Source organism: Haliotis cracherodii, unplaced genomic scaffold (genome assembly GCF_022045235.1).
Source record: "Haliotis cracherodii isolate W230 unplaced genomic scaffold, xgHalCrac1.p SCAF_1, whole genome shotgun sequence".
In the NCBI taxonomy this organism is placed as follows: Eukaryota; Metazoa; Mollusca; class Gastropoda; order Lepetellida; family Haliotidae; genus Haliotis; species Haliotis cracherodii.
In genome coordinates, this window is record NW_027266264.1 from 65,702,001 (window position 1) to 65,717,775 (window position 15,775).

A 15,775-nucleotide genomic window follows, 5' to 3' on the forward strand; every position below is an offset into this window, starting at 1 on the left:
ATTGTAGGTTTGTATAAATTCACGAAAAACGCTTGAATAGCAAACTAGTCTTGTAAACTGAAGACTCAGTCACTCTGACTTGCCGAGTAAATACCAGACTTCCCCAAAAATACAAGGTACTTGACCTTAGGATTATCTAGACTCACAATCATTAAGAAAGGTACTCGACCAAAAGAGTAACTTGACTCTCAAGAGTAAATAGCTACTTGACCTAAATTAAGCAATCACGGGAAAGTTGGTTTTCCACGGATTACTAGGAAAACGGGTACGACATATAAAAGCCTAGCTAATACGTTGCAGCCCAATACCACCAGAGTTACTAGGAAGTCAGTACCACGGAGAAAACTGCCCCATCACCACTTGCTAACGAAACCTAAGTTTCGACCCGACCACACCAGTAGCAAGACGACCCGTAAACGGTACCTGGGGAGAGGCGAGTTTTATACAAGACACGCGGACCTCGGAGAAAGCAACTTCTCTGGGTCAGGAGGGAAATGCTAGAGGAATATAGGAAAAACCCGAATGGCAAACTATCTCCTGGACAATGTGGGGTGAACATAAGTTATCCAACGGTACACTAAAAGATTTAAACTAGATATGTTGATATGAAATCAATACATGATAAAATTTGCAATTAAACCGCTAGAGAATAAGATTTACCGGTTATCAATTGTCTGACAAAGAATGTAAAGATTCTGGACTTCGACGACCGCCGGACGTTGCCGAATGGTGACGGAAGCCGAACAATTAAGGAAGAGGGAAGCGATGCGATCACGAGACCGTGTGTAGACTGGTTTTACGAACCGGTGACAACTGCATACTGATATCTGACCTAACATAATATCACCCTGAATAACATGTAGTGGTTGGTATTTGTCAAACACCTATACTCAAGATAAAAGTGCTAATCTTGTGTCAGGTTATTTTGAATGGATAATTTCTTTTGTGATTTTCCTTCAATAGATATTCGCAGTAATTCGCTGTGACTTGTTGGTTGTAGCCATTACAAACACATGCAATATGAAAACTATTTAATATCACATGTAATATTTCCTGGTGTGGTGGACTTCGATCCGTTTCGTACACAAGGGACGCAGTGCCTATTGTCGAAGTGTTGAGTACATGGTTACTGGTATGCATTTAATCCCTATAACACTCCACTGAACTCACAAAGGTGTGTCAGTAAAACAGATATCACACTGAACAAAAGTAGTTTCAACAATTTTGTCGTGCATTCCGTCACATAATCTGCAAAAAAAACCAGAGCATTTTTTGGACTGCAAAGCTAGGAAAAATAATTTTTTTATCTTCATGTTAATTTGATATGTCACACGTGTACACAATACCCTGTTAAACTGGACGATACCGTTCCCAGTTAAACTGTTCGGATTAGTAAATCTCCAGATTAAAGGATCATTGTAAAGAGTATTATCCACCTATAAATAAAGCTCCAAACTGTACTCGTCCAGGGACAGGTTCCGGAATAAAGTATGCGATGGGACAGTCTAGTGGTTTAAGCGTTCGCTCCTCACGCCGAAGACCCGGGTTCGATTCCCCATATGGGTACAATGCATGAAACCTATTTCCGGTGTCCCCCGCCGCAATATTGCTGGAATATTACTTAAAGCGGCGTAAAACCATACTCACTCACTCACTCCGGAATATAAGAGTCCGGATTAACGAGGTTTCACTGTTAAATATTTTCAGAAAAAACAAGTTCTCTTCCTAAAAAGCATTCTTTAAAAATAAAAAATAACATATCTTATCTCTTCCAGACATCCTTGGACCACATGATGACCAAACTAAGTACAGCAAAGCCAGTGTTTGTAAGGTAAGGGGGCCACGAACAACACATATATTATCATAATTGACACATGCTAATATAAACATATTTCATATTCATATCCGCATGGTGTGCGTGAGTACAATCACATCACACCACGCAGGGTAGCGCCGCGATGTAAACAGTCCATGAGCAGTAATAGGACACGAGGGAAGGACACTCAATGTTTCAACAGCAAGATACTGATGACTTCAAATACAAATCTCGGATAAGGATTATATTTTGAACACCTGTTGAGACCTCCGAGGGAGTTTATAAAGCCTTACGGGTAACCATATTAATTACCACCACGCCCATATAAAGTCCTATTGAAAATTGACATGGTATCATTTTTCGTTTATGAGTTGTAATCTTACACTGACACATGTCAACGTCGATTGAAACATATTGTTATCATTAACATGTTCCTCATTCGTTATCTTATTGGTTAGAATTTAAAGTCGTATTGGGGTATCGGCTTAATATTGTCTGTTCGATATCATTTTAGCAAGGGACCGACTTTCACATTTTGTATGGAGATTGGATATTTTTCAGCTACACGTACACAACCAGATAGTTTTTTTAAATTAAAATTATTAGCCTAAATATTTTTAATGCCTCTTGCAACAATGCTTTGCTTTTTTGTGAAAGTGTTTAAAACATAATTACTTTTTTTCAAGCGTTTTGAGGGACAATTTCTTTTTCATTTCGATTTATTTCTATATATAACGAATAGTTTCGATCTATTTCAATGCATAACGAATAGTTTCTGAAAATATAACAATGACCAAAACAACCAATGTTTTTAACTTACTATAAACAAGTATGTCTGTATTTAGATACAGTTATACCCTTTGTAATGGTAATCTTTCAGTGTTTTGTGCGTTTCTGAATGTTAATGCAATGATGACATATGCTTCATTATTGCAGATGTATTAAGCCAAACCTGGTACTGAAACCCAACAAGTTTGAAGGTGGACTGGTTCGCGATCAGCTTCAGAGTAGCGGACTTCTCGAAGTGGCCACTGTCCGGAAGGCAGGCTACCCCATCAGGATCTCATACATCGACTTTGCCGAGAGGTCAGTCTCATACATAGCCTCGAAATGACAATTTCAATTCTTTGGCTTCAGTAATTGGACGGTCGGTCAGAGAAAGAAATCAGAGTGCTGCGTTTGCGTATAATACACAAAACAAATCACCACAACCTTGATCATTTTGAGCTGCTTGCGTACGAATACGCATGAAATCATTCACTGTTTGAGAACAGTGTGCGTAATTACCCAATGTAGACTTTTCAGCTTGTGTACTCGAATATCTTGACAAAGCTTTATCTACTGATTCCATGCAGGCATCCCCTGTTCATACACCTGGAGTTAATTATGCACAAAAGTGCTACACCTCGCTTTGCAACTGACACATATAGAGTGGGAACTTATGCGACATCTGACAACGTTATGGGCAGGAAATGAACGTAGGAAATTTAGAAGTTGCCTGAAACATTATTTTAAGCAGAATTACATTTTAAAAATGCTCATTAATACGCCACGGTAATAGACTGGACCCAAGAGAGTAAAATATACGAAATACCCAAAGAAAACTATCAAATACCCAATGTGAATGAGGCCGTGTGTGGACACTCTATGCCTCAAAAGATTATCTGGAGCCCCGAAGAAACTATATGTGTGCTGAATAGTCGCCATCGTCCTTATTTCAAGGGGACATAACTCTCAATTATTGTGTTTGTGCATGGATCAGAATGCGGGAACACCAAAATGAATATAATACAATAAGTGCATGTGTGCTATATTTGTATTATTTTGCAAATAGCAGTAATAATAATAATAATAATAATAATAAGTAGAAGAAGAAGCTGTCTCACTCAATTGTTTCTTAAATTCTAAGCTGAAAGTTACTTGTCCTTGTACAAATAACTATAAATAGTACATACGTTTACATTGATACATGTTACCTACTTTCACTGTTAATAGTTTCCATGGTTACATGTCAACAGGTATGCGAGTATCATCGAAGACATGCGAGTGGAAGGGGATGCGAAGGATCTGTCAACGGCCATTGTTGATGAAGCAAGGATTACAGAGCATCAGTTCGGCAAGACTAAGGTGTGCACTAACTCAGTACCCAACTTTCTGAAATATGTTATTGTTTTCAAGGAACAAGGGATATTTGTTTGTTCGTTTATTTGTTTTTAACGCCGCACTCAGCAATATTCCAACTTTGAGACGGCGGTCTGTAAATGATCGAGTCTGGACCAGACAATCCAGTGATTGACATAATGAGCATCGATCCACGCGATAGGGATACGATGACATACATCAACCAAGCCAGCAAGCCTGACTACCCAATCCAGTTAGTCGCCTCTGACGACAAGCACAGTCGCTTTTTTCGGCAAGCATGGGTTGCTGGAGACCTATTCTACCCGGGATCTTCATGGGTTGGAAATGGTGTTAAGATATTATATCAATGTCCAAGTAGTTAAACTAATTTACCACCAGTGTTTCCTTTACTAATGTTTCATTTGCGTTTCTCTGCAGATGTTTCTCAAGATGTACCACAAGGATGACCTGGAGGCAATGGTTGCTCAGAAGGTAAATACGACAACCTCATACTTTCTTTTTGATAGGACGACCGTAGGGACACGTAATAAGCGAGAAGTGTTGTAAAATGGCTTTTGTTGAACAACACTTGTCATATCTCTCCCAGACCCGATAATATTTTTTACATATCACCCATCCTTTACGTACTATCAGTGTTCTGTCTATATTTGTGATGGTGTAGGGTATCATTGGACATAATTAAACATATATCGACAGATATATGCAAATTGTATTTCTGAGTAAGTGGCTTGTGTAGAAGTACTTCCGAGGTATATCCAGCGACATTTTCCAAAACACAAAATCTCACCAAATACAAAACAGGCTTAAAGAGGGTCTAACCTCCAGATGCTTCATTTTGGAAGTTGTAATAAGCGCCTTGTGTGTCAACTGAGATATTGTCTCTGTGTAAATAGGTTGGTTATTAATTCCTAGATTGCCATATTTAATAAACCTTTAGTAAGCAGAAACAAAAAAGAGTTCAACAGCTTGTATTAAACTTGCTAGAACTGCTAGAACTGCCAAAAGGCCAGAGTCGTGCTCCTCTTTAAGTGGAATACAAATCTTTACAGAAGGCCGACAAAGAGGCTGCAGTAAAGGCGGCAAAGGAGGAGGAGAGAAGGAGGCGTGAAGAGGAGAGGAGGGCAAGAAATACCTTGGACTCCTCCCCGTTTGAATCTGTTAAAGGCAGCACTTTGCACGATACCTTTTCAGAATCAGGGGTAGGTACTGAGTCCACCGACCCAGACAGTCTAGGTGACATCGTGGAAGAAGATGAAGAGGAAGAAGAGGAAGAAGAGGAGAATGGTGAATTGAAAAGAGCCTCATCTGAAGATAATCTCGAAGATCAGCCGTATGTACACTCACCGTTGTAATTATTTGTTATATAACAACCTTCTGCTTCATCAAGCCACATTAAACAATTGCTATGTCAATACAGTCATTTCTACTGTTACACTAAGATGGTGAAGTCAGCCTAGTGGTTGACGCGTTCAGTGCATACGCCGAAGCCAGGTTCTGTTCCCTGCATGGGTACAAGTTGTGAAGTATAATTCTGTCTTTGCCCTCGCAGTGGCGGGCTATGGCTACTGGTGAAAACGGTAGACAGTCCTACATATTCATTCCTTGGAGTAGGTGACTCGTGAAGATCCGTGTTAGGATAGGTCTTCAGCAACACATGCTTGCCGTAAAAGGCGACTATGCTTGTCGTAAAAGGCGACTAACGGGATCGGGTGGTCAGGCTCGCTTACTTGGTTTGAAGCATGTCATCGATCCCAATTGCATGAATCGATGCTCATGATATCAATCACTGGCTTGTCTGGTTCAGACTCGATTATTTACAGACCGCCGTCATAAAGCTGGAATATTGCTGAGTACGGCGTTTAACGACAAACAAGCAAACATTGAAGGAAATGGAGTGGCTTTGTGCAACACTGCTTCAATAATCATGGTAAAATATTCTTAAACAATGGTAACATGTTCATAAATCATAGTAAAATGTAATTGTGAATACCAAAGTCTGAAAGTTTCTTACTTAGAATGGTTCGACTATAATCCCTTTCAGGTCATACATGGCGTTCCGAATGACTGAAAGGGACTTTGAGTATAACAATGACTTCGAGATGAAAGTGCGGCGTGCGTGTCGATTCTTCCTGTACATCATCTTGTCCAGCATCATCCTCACCACCGGTGTCGCCACGGTCATCAGCGTCATCTGGATAGCTCAGGCAGAGCCAAAGGTATGATGCGCGCCTTTTCAAAAGTAACACATTTCTTAATCCTGCGTTGGACCTCTTATTCATGAGGAGCAGTACATTTCAAATTCACTTCCGGTGGGTCATCATCGACAGTCGTTCCACAAACACGGGGTGTCATCACTGTAACGATGCTCCTATAGTGTAGGCTCTTGAATTTATTGCTTCCAGGGCGGTCGGGTAGCCTAGTGGATAAAGCGTTCGCTCGTCACGCCGAAGACCCGGGTTCGATTCCCGACATGGGTACAATTTCTGAAGCCCATTTCTGGTGTCCCCCGCCGTGATATTGCTGGAATATTGCTAAAAGAGGCGTAAAATCATACTCACTCACTATTGCTTCCATTTTCTTTACGGATTATTTTGGATTCATTTTCTTTATAACATTGATACCTATGTGCATGTGTACACAAATGATATTGATGTCAAATGCATGTTTTGACACTTCCTGTATCAGTAACTCGTCATGCCAATCTGAAAGACATCACATACCCGTTATCTTTTCATAACAGTTCAATATTACATACATGTAATAATTTCACGTCATCGGAAATTGTGTTGTTTGGCGATATTGCAGACATCATACTATACAGAAATGTACCGTACTAATATACACTGGTCCTCAAACCAGCTGTTCCTGTTCCCCTTGGATAAGGGAAGTTAGCTTCATCGTTATTTCCGTGTGAGTTATTGGTAAGTCTGTTTGTGTTTACCCCAGACAGAGGACAAGTCCTACACGGGTACCGTGACAATGCTGTGCCAGCTGTTCCCCGTCATCGTCATGTGGATCTCCTGCTTCATCAAGTCGTGTTTCGGAAGGAAAGAGTGGCCCACGATTGGCACCATCATTGGGGCAAGTTGTGTTCGCTTTCTCCGCAGACAGCCATATTCAACCAGTCAGAAAATCGAGTATGGGCCTGACGAAGTAGTTGTTTATATCTTAAGCAGCGTCCAATGCCTTCGGTTACGATGACAACCAAGTCACCGAGCCTCTCCATCCGATCCATTCAGTCTCCTCTTACGATAAACAATAGAGCGTGGGACCTGGGCCCAGAGAGGTTCTTTACTAATTTCAACGTCTACGCCAGAGAATAACCAGTCTCGATTATCCGACGAAACAGGTTCCTTTGGGTGTAAAAAGCAAATTAGAGGTGAACATTATATAAACGGATCACTAAAATTTAGTGATTACACTGGATGTTTTTATAAGACGACGAGATTTGCGTCCAAATGAACAGGTGAGGTGAAATTGGGTTTAACGTCGCGTCCAAGATTATTGCACTTATATAGCGACGTGCATGCGCGTGTATGTGTGTGTGTGGCTGCTTGTACTAGTCCGGACTGATTTATAGTGTTGGCTCACTGAGATACCATGCCGCAGTTTAACATGAATACCCCACTCAGACACAGTATACTGACTCCGAGCCGACCAGTCCTTGTTTTAGCCCCTTAATGCCGAGCGCCAGACAGGGTAAGAACAAGTACAATCTTTTAACGTCTTTTTGTATGACGCGGCCCGGGATCGAACCCTGGACCTTCCGCTCTCCGGGCGGACGCTCTACCACAAGACCACGGAGGCGGTCTCCAAATGAACAGAATGATATATAGTGTACTAAAGTCGTGACAAGAAACATAAAGGTCCTGTAGTTACAGTAATTATGATATCTTAGATTACTTTAATTACAGGCCTTTATGTTTCTTGTCACGACTTTAGTACACTATATCATACCTTAGAAAAAGGCGACTATGCTTGTCGTCAGAGGCGACTCACGGGATCGGGTGGTCTGGCTCGCTGACTTGGTTTATGCACGTCATCGTATCCCAAATGCGTGGATCGATGCTCATGATGTCAATCATTGGATTGTCTGGTCCATACTCGATTATTTACAGACCGCCGTAATATAGCTGGAATATTGCTGAGTATGGCGTTAAACAACAAACTAACAAACAAACACCATGTCTTAGAGCACAGTACGCTACACCATGTTATTACTCTGCAGGACCCCCATATTTTCTTCAAGGACCCTTAAAGTTAATAATTGGGGTCCTCTGGACCTCACGTTTGTGAGTCAAGGTAAACCCTGATACTGTTTTTCGTTTTGCGCCCTATGGAATCTGTTTCGGCAGATAAGACTGACTATTCAATGGCGTTGACATTTGTATCTGTTTTCATAAAGACTTCATTTGTTTTCACTTGTTGATGTGTAACCAACAATCTTTTGAAATAAATGTTCATGTTTTACAGATTTCTTTCGTGGATGCCCTCCAGTGCGTGGGAAGGTCTCTGTTTCTGTACAGGGTATTACCCAGTGTGACTTCCCTTGAGGGGGTCATTCTCAGCATGGCAGTATTACAAGTTCCCGGATTCTTCAAAATATTGACTCACTGTTTCCAGAAAGGGAAAGCGCACATTGATGATCTTAAAACTAAAAGAAGGAAACAAGTAAAGTTTGCGTTGATCTTGATAGTTTACACGTTCGCTTTTCTTGTTCAATTGGGAGCAATTCCTGTGTTGGTATTTAGAGACAGCATTGCCCCAGGAGGCAAATCCAGAACCCTAGCAGACATTTGGCCAGTGTTCGCTTTTGCCGCACTGACAACAATAGGATGGTGGGAAAATTACTTTTACGGTGTTTTCGCCTTTGGGAATAGAGACGTGCATGTGGGACGATTCCGGAGGAATATTCACCGTGTCAGGGAAACCACTTTTATTTATTCTGGACTTCTGCAAATCGTGCTGATCACCGTCCTACCGCAAGTGTGGATCTCGGAACCTGTTGATGTATTCAAGGTGTTGAAACAAATGTTTACGGACTATGGTATCATGTGGTTCCGAGAGAAGTACATCATACTTCATTTCTCCCGGTTTGGCATTCTGTACATCAATATAGTGTCAACATTTGTATGCACCTTCAGTTCCAGTATAGCCTGCAGACTTCTTGTACAGAAACTCGCTTTTGCCCTACCGCTTGCGATCATACCCCTTGGGGCATCTGTGATTGCCGGACTTTGCATACCAGATGACAAGACCAAGTTCTGGTCCAACTCCGACATCTGCAACCCAAGCTTGTTCAGGTTCGAACCTGATATGTACGTTGTGTATGTTGTTGGTTTCGCCTTGTGGATGTCGTACCTCATATTTTCCAACCACATTTGGCAACCAGACTGCGAACGAATGGCTAAGCTTGATAGGTAAGTATTTCAAAGGAAACTACATATTATTTAAACTAACCTAGGTGCTTTTTATGTATACCTGTGGTTAATTAATTGATTTTTATCGATCTATTCAAATCTACTTACATACTTATCAAATATATCATTGTTTGATTTGTTCTTTATATGTATTGTATCTACATATCGATTCATTTCTTAATCAACTTCTTTTATAATAATACATTATTAATAATCCACATCACTGGGGGGCATGCTCACTGCGCAAATTCAGCATATGTACGAAAATATAACAAAGAGGGGACAGTAAGATAGTAGTGAGTGAGTGAGTATGGTTTTACGCCGCTTTTAGCAATATTCCAGCAATATCACGGCGGGGGACACCAGGAATGGGCTTCACACATTGTACCCATGTCGGGAATCGAACCCGGGTCTTCGGCGTGACGAGCGAACGCTTTAACCACTAGGCTACCCGACCGCCCCCAGTAAGATAGTAAAAATATCCACATTCAGTTGTAGCGTTCAAAGGGGTAGGTCTTGAGTCCAGACTTAGACACAGTGATACTAGTTGCACTTTTGATTAATTTCGTTTAATTTCTTGTTTAATATATTTGTGTATATATATATATATATATGTTTCATTACCTTCAGCCGCTGATTATTGTATTGCACCTCAAACACTTTATAGCTGCCGCAGCAATCACCAATTGGGTGAGATTATGTAACCACATGTGGATATTGTTCCAGGTTATTCGTCTTCAACCACCGCGATGCCGTGTTCCCCTACCAGAGTCTAGCAATGCAGAGACGGCAGGACACCGAGATGAAGAAGGAGAGACTGCATAAAGTGAAGAAGGAGGAGGAGGAGGAGACCGAGCGCCCCCTGGTGTACATCTGCGCCACGATGTGGCACGAGACGAGGCAAGAGATGGTGCAGCTCCTCAAGTCGCTCTTCAGGTAAGTCGTTGTGACCTTCCTAGCGTCGTTAAGTTTGTAAATATTCACAAGCATGTGTATAATTAATTACATAACAGTAGCCCTTGATTAAAGCCACGAGGCCTTGATAAAGCCATGAGCCTAAACACTTTTTATTCAAAACAGCCTCTTCCAAAAAAGTTTTCTTTTTTCCTCCGAATATCAAAAACTCCCAAATTGAAAAGAAATTAATCTCAGTATTTTATTTTGCGGGAAATAGCTTTCGCAAATGTGTATTGACAAATATACCTTCTTCCTTCACAGACTAGATTTTGACAACTGCGCCAGAAAGATAGCCGCTAAGAAATTCGCTGCGGATAATAACTCCATGCTGAAAGATAACTACGATGCAGAGAGTGAGTAGGAGAACCCCTTATGTTGGACAAGTCATTGTGTGCTTCAGGTGGATACAGACTCGTCTCACATACAACCGACCGAGTTAAATTATAATTCGTTTCATATTTACGTCCATAATTTCAGTGATAAGCATTTCAAAGTTGGTAAAAATAAATTTGAAATATGGATTTTTTCTTTATTTCTCAGGAACGACAATTCTTTTAAAAGAAATGTTATGGTATTATATTCGAACATCGACCTTTTTGTTTTGGTAACAAATTTGTCTTTAACAAAGAGGTGTAACTGTATATGTCATCAGAGTTAGGAGCCTGGTATTGTAATTGCAGTTCATATCATCTTTGATGACGCATTCATGACGCATCCGGAAAGCAAACAGCGTGTGGTCAACTCCTATGTGCAACAACTGCTAGACATTCTTCCCCAAGCAGCCACGTAAGTGTTAATACTGACCAATAGTGGACAATACTGGACATACAGTGTTCCTCTCCACAATCGGGATCTAGAGTTGAGAGAAATTTACAAAGAACTATCAGCTTAGAAAACAATTTACAAACTGTCAGTGCATTTCACATGTCACCCTTTCAGGTCTGTGGCCAAAGGGCGGATGGAACTGAACCCCTTTGACAAGATCATTACCCCGTACGGCGGACGCCTGACCCTCGAGATGCCCGGGGGAACGTTGTTCCATGTTCATATGAAGGACAAGGAGAAGATACGACACAAAAAGAGATGGTCACAGGTAAGCAAACGAAATCTAAAATTCGATTACATATAAAACGACAGAGAATATCCTTAGGTGTAAAAGACAAAATAGCACAAACGACAGAGAATATCCTTAGGAGTAAAAGATAAAATAGCACCAACGCTAGGGAATATTATTAGGAGTAAAAGACAAAATAGCACCAACGAGAGAGAATTTTATTAGGAGTAAAAGACAAAATACCACCAACGAGAGAAAATTCTATTAGGAGTAAAAGACAAAATAGCACCAACAACAGAGAATATCATTAGGAGTAAAAGACAAAATAGCACCAACGACAGAGAATATTATTAGGAGTAAAAAACAAAATAGCACCAACAACAGAGAATTGTATTAGGAGTATAAGTCAAAATAGCACCAACAACAGAGAATGCCATTAGGAGTATAAGACAAAATAGCACCAACGAGAGAGAATCGTAGTAGGGGTAAAAGACAAAATAGCACCAACAACAGAGAATCGTAGTAGGGGTAAACGACAAAATAGCACCAACGAGAGAGAATCGTAGTAGGGGTAAAAGACAAAATAGCACCAACAACAGAGAATATCATTAGGAGTATAAGACAAAATAGCACCAACAACAGAGAATCTTAGTAGGGGTAAACGACAAAATAGCACCAACAACAGAGAATATCATTAGGAGTATAAGACAAAATAGCACCAACAACAGAGAATCTTAGTAGGGGTAAACGACAAAATAGCACCAACAACAGAGAATGCCATTAGGAGGATAAGACAAAATAGCACCAACAACAGAGAATGCCATTAGGAGTATAAGACAAAATAGCACCAACAACAGAGAATGCCATTAGGAGTATAAGACAAAATAGCACCAACAACAGAGAATGCCATTAGGAGTATAAGACAAAATAGCACCAACAACAGAGAATGCCATTAGGAGTATAAGACAAAATAGCACCAACGACAGAGAATGCCATTAGGAGTATAAGACAAAATAGTTCCAACGACAGAGAATGCCAATAGGAGTATAAGACAAAATAGCCGTGAAAATTATGACTGGATCACTGAAAATCCAAAAAAATATGGTGGATGTAAAGACAAATATTATTACCTTGATAGAATTGGTGAGTGATGTGTCAAGATAATATTTCCGAATTTCTTATGTAATATTCGATTCATTGTGTCTTTAAATATGAATTAGTAGGGTTTTGATATGGTTTCCCAAATGCATAATACATTAAATCTCATAATTATTTAACTTCTCAAGATGAATACAAAGTATATCGTCTAGTAAGCAATTAGTTCATAGAAATACAACAGAGGGTTGTTACAGGCATATGCAGTTATTGGCAGGTGACCTGAAGTAGTAGCGCTTTTGAACATTAAACGATAAACTTGAAGAGCAAGATATTTTATGCTAACATGCCTGATTGTTGGTCATCCGTTACCTGTAGTGTATCGTTTAACCAGGAACAATTAATCTTGAGCAACCACTATGATCACTCGTCATTTGAAAATATTATTATGGGCAGTTATTGATATTATTTACCGTTTTATGATGTGAATACGTTGTGTAGCTGATAACGCTTCAATTTAATATGCTGGGCAACGTGCATCCCTTGACTGTAACAGGATCAGAAACCAATATCTTAAGATAGCGATATTATATTTTTTTAAATAACTCTACTGGCGCTTAGTCAGCATTCAAAGAAAACTTCTACATGGTATTATTTTTTTTTAAATTCGCATAATATACAACTGCAGATGCACAACTTGTTTGATAGGCATTACTTAGAAGTTGGCGGATGACAAGATAGACACAATTTTTATGGATAACAACTTCTTTAATACTGTGAAAAGCGACGTTTCGGTATAGATCCTTATATCGTTGTCAAGCAAGACTCAATGAGGGACATAGTGCAGAATATATATAGCAAGTGGAGGATTAACAGTAGAGGATTAACAGTAACAACAAGGGCATACATGAGTGGGATAACATAGGTAGGTGTGACAACAAAGGGATTATGCTATCACAACACGATGGACAGAAAACACATAGGTAGAAGCCAATGGGGCATGAAGCCAATAAACAGGTGATTATTGTTTGATGAGTTCATAGTAGGCAGATGGGATGCACATCTTAGGATCTTTGAAAATCAATAAATTTTCGGCGCAAATTTACACTTCAAACATGGTTGGTGCCATGTGGTTGCAAATTCATTTCTCACCCAAGTCTTCATTGAACCAATATATTTTACACAATATCATCCAGCCACAGATTACTTTTTACAAAGTGTTGCAGGAATGAGTGATGGTTAAACTGACATAATCAAATTTCAGTTTTCAATTACGTAAAAATAAACCCGCTATTCTTTCTTTTGCACCACAGTATATGTATTTATCTGTAAAACGCTGTGTAACGTTCTCCTCCCCCCAGATAATGTATCTCTACTACCTGCTGGGTCACAAGCTGGTGGGACAGGAATATAGGACGGTAGAAGACCTGATCAAGGACAAACTTACCTCTAACAAAGCTCAGGCAAAGGAACGAAAGAAAAGGAATACGCTTCGTGTCCGGCCGTTCACGTCGCTGCTCAACAACCTCCCAGACGAAGTCGTTCGTAAGGTACGTTGCTTCCTCCATTAGGGTACATCCGATAACTTACGGTTGAAGAACTTTACCCGTCACTACTTCACACTTACTGTCGCCACTGTAACTATCGCGGCAAGATTGATTTGTATACTTTGATTTGTATACTAATTAAACGGTCTATGAGGTGCCACAGTGGCTATAGTCTGACCACTCTATTATGATTGTGTGTAACAAATTTATTATAATTGTGTGTAACAAATTTATTAAAGAGTTAATCTCTTAAGCTTGAGTAAACACTCAGTCGATGACTTTATCCGGTCAAAAATCTCATATTCGTAGGGTGCGACATTTGATTGACATGTGTCAAAAATAGTTTTTTTAGTTACTGAAATCGTTGAACTTGTAATTCTTACAGTGACGAAGTTAGTTTTTTACATTTTATTTTGTTTATATTTTGCATATATACCCAAATATTGTACCTATATCCATTGTGCACAAAACTACTTTGTTGCAACGATAAATCGCTGCTTGACACATTCATACTGTGCACACAATCTCACAATCGTCACGTCACGATCCACTAGGACGCGTGGCTATTAATTTCATTGGGGGTTTCGTATTAAATTATACGTACACCGCAGTCATGATAGGCGAACTCTACTATAATATCAACAGCATCAACGTATTAGGGTATATTTGAATATTAGTCCAATCAATCATCGCGGGTAGTGTTGTATGCATTACCGAGGTAAAGGAAATCACACGGTGATCTTTAGGTGAACACTTATGGTTATAAACCCATCTTGTGAGAACTGATACTGCAGGTTTCTGGCATCTTCCCGAGGCAAGGGAGTTAACTGACTTTAAAAGTCCAGTTTCCATGTGGTTTCTGGTGGAGCCAAAAAATGGAAACAATTTAAAATGAGAAACGAAAATATATTGAGTTTAGATATTACCAGACAAATCCACCTGGTACATAAAAGGATATCTGGGACATTGTTGTATATATTTCATTTTCATATTGGATTCCCCAAGACACATTGGATTCTCCAAGAAAATATTGTAATATACATTGGTGGATTTCAGACCCACTAGGTGTTAACCGCGCAAGTCATTTCAGGGCCCTGGATCTCCCACTGAGTATATAACAATACCGTGTGTACGTATGGCTTCCCTACCTACTTGATATAGGTCCGGTTTCTCGGCTGAATCCTGAGGAAACATGACAATGTATTTTTGTTTAATTGTTCAAGTATACATGCACACTTACTGTCATCAATGGCATATCAGACAAGTCATTTAAGTACAGCTGTACGAAAAGGTCCTGTTCTGCAATATAAATAAATGCAATTAAGGCACCTAATAACCGGGAACCTATTGTGCAACAAATTATTGACACTCAGCAGCAATATCTGTTTACACTGTGCACATTGTAAAGAAGGAATGCATGTCTGTGTTAACAGGAATGAAATGAAATGTACACTCCTATACAGCTTTCACTCAGGCGTCCCAGACACGCCCTCATAGTTCCCAGACACGCCCTCATAGTCTGTCAACACTTCAAAGCACTTGTATTGCTTTGGGGGGAGGCAGGCATAAGTACATGTCGTTTGTGTAGTTAAGAGCAGACAAAATCGCTCGAACGCTTCAAGATAATGACTAGAGGGTGATCAAGTTATTATGAAGCATGCACTGTTTGCTACCTAATGTCTACAGGTCATGGAATAGGAGAACGCTTGGGCTTAGTTGCTAAGTCAGGAGCAAATGCTTGCAT

General features: G+C 40.0%; 1 protein-coding gene across 2 annotated transcripts in view; it reads left to right on the forward strand.

The window, feature by feature from the left end:
• Positions 1–15,775, forward strand: part of LOC139458294 (chitin synthase chs-2-like) — an 82,210-nt gene that overhangs the window by 58,005 nt on the left and 8,430 nt on the right. For both annotated transcript variants that reach the window (XM_071239713.1, XM_071239789.1), the window contains exons 15-27: positions 1,776–1,831; positions 2,753–2,902; positions 3,835–3,943; positions 4,376–4,429; positions 5,008–5,288; positions 6,000–6,174; positions 6,905–7,039; positions 8,432–9,378; positions 10,105–10,314; positions 10,597–10,688; positions 11,016–11,121; positions 11,275–11,428; positions 13,846–14,034. In XM_071239713.1, coding sequence (XP_071095814.1) covers positions 1,776–1,831; positions 2,753–2,902; positions 3,835–3,943; positions 4,376–4,429; positions 5,008–5,288; positions 6,000–6,174; positions 6,905–7,039; positions 8,432–9,378; positions 10,105–10,314; positions 10,597–10,688; positions 11,016–11,121; positions 11,275–11,428; positions 13,846–14,034 — 2,658 coding nt within the window. The remainder of the gene's footprint in view (positions 1–1,775; positions 1,832–2,752; positions 2,903–3,834; positions 3,944–4,375; positions 4,430–5,007; positions 5,289–5,999; positions 6,175–6,904; positions 7,040–8,431; positions 9,379–10,104; positions 10,315–10,596; positions 10,689–11,015; positions 11,122–11,274; positions 11,429–13,845; positions 14,035–15,775) is intronic.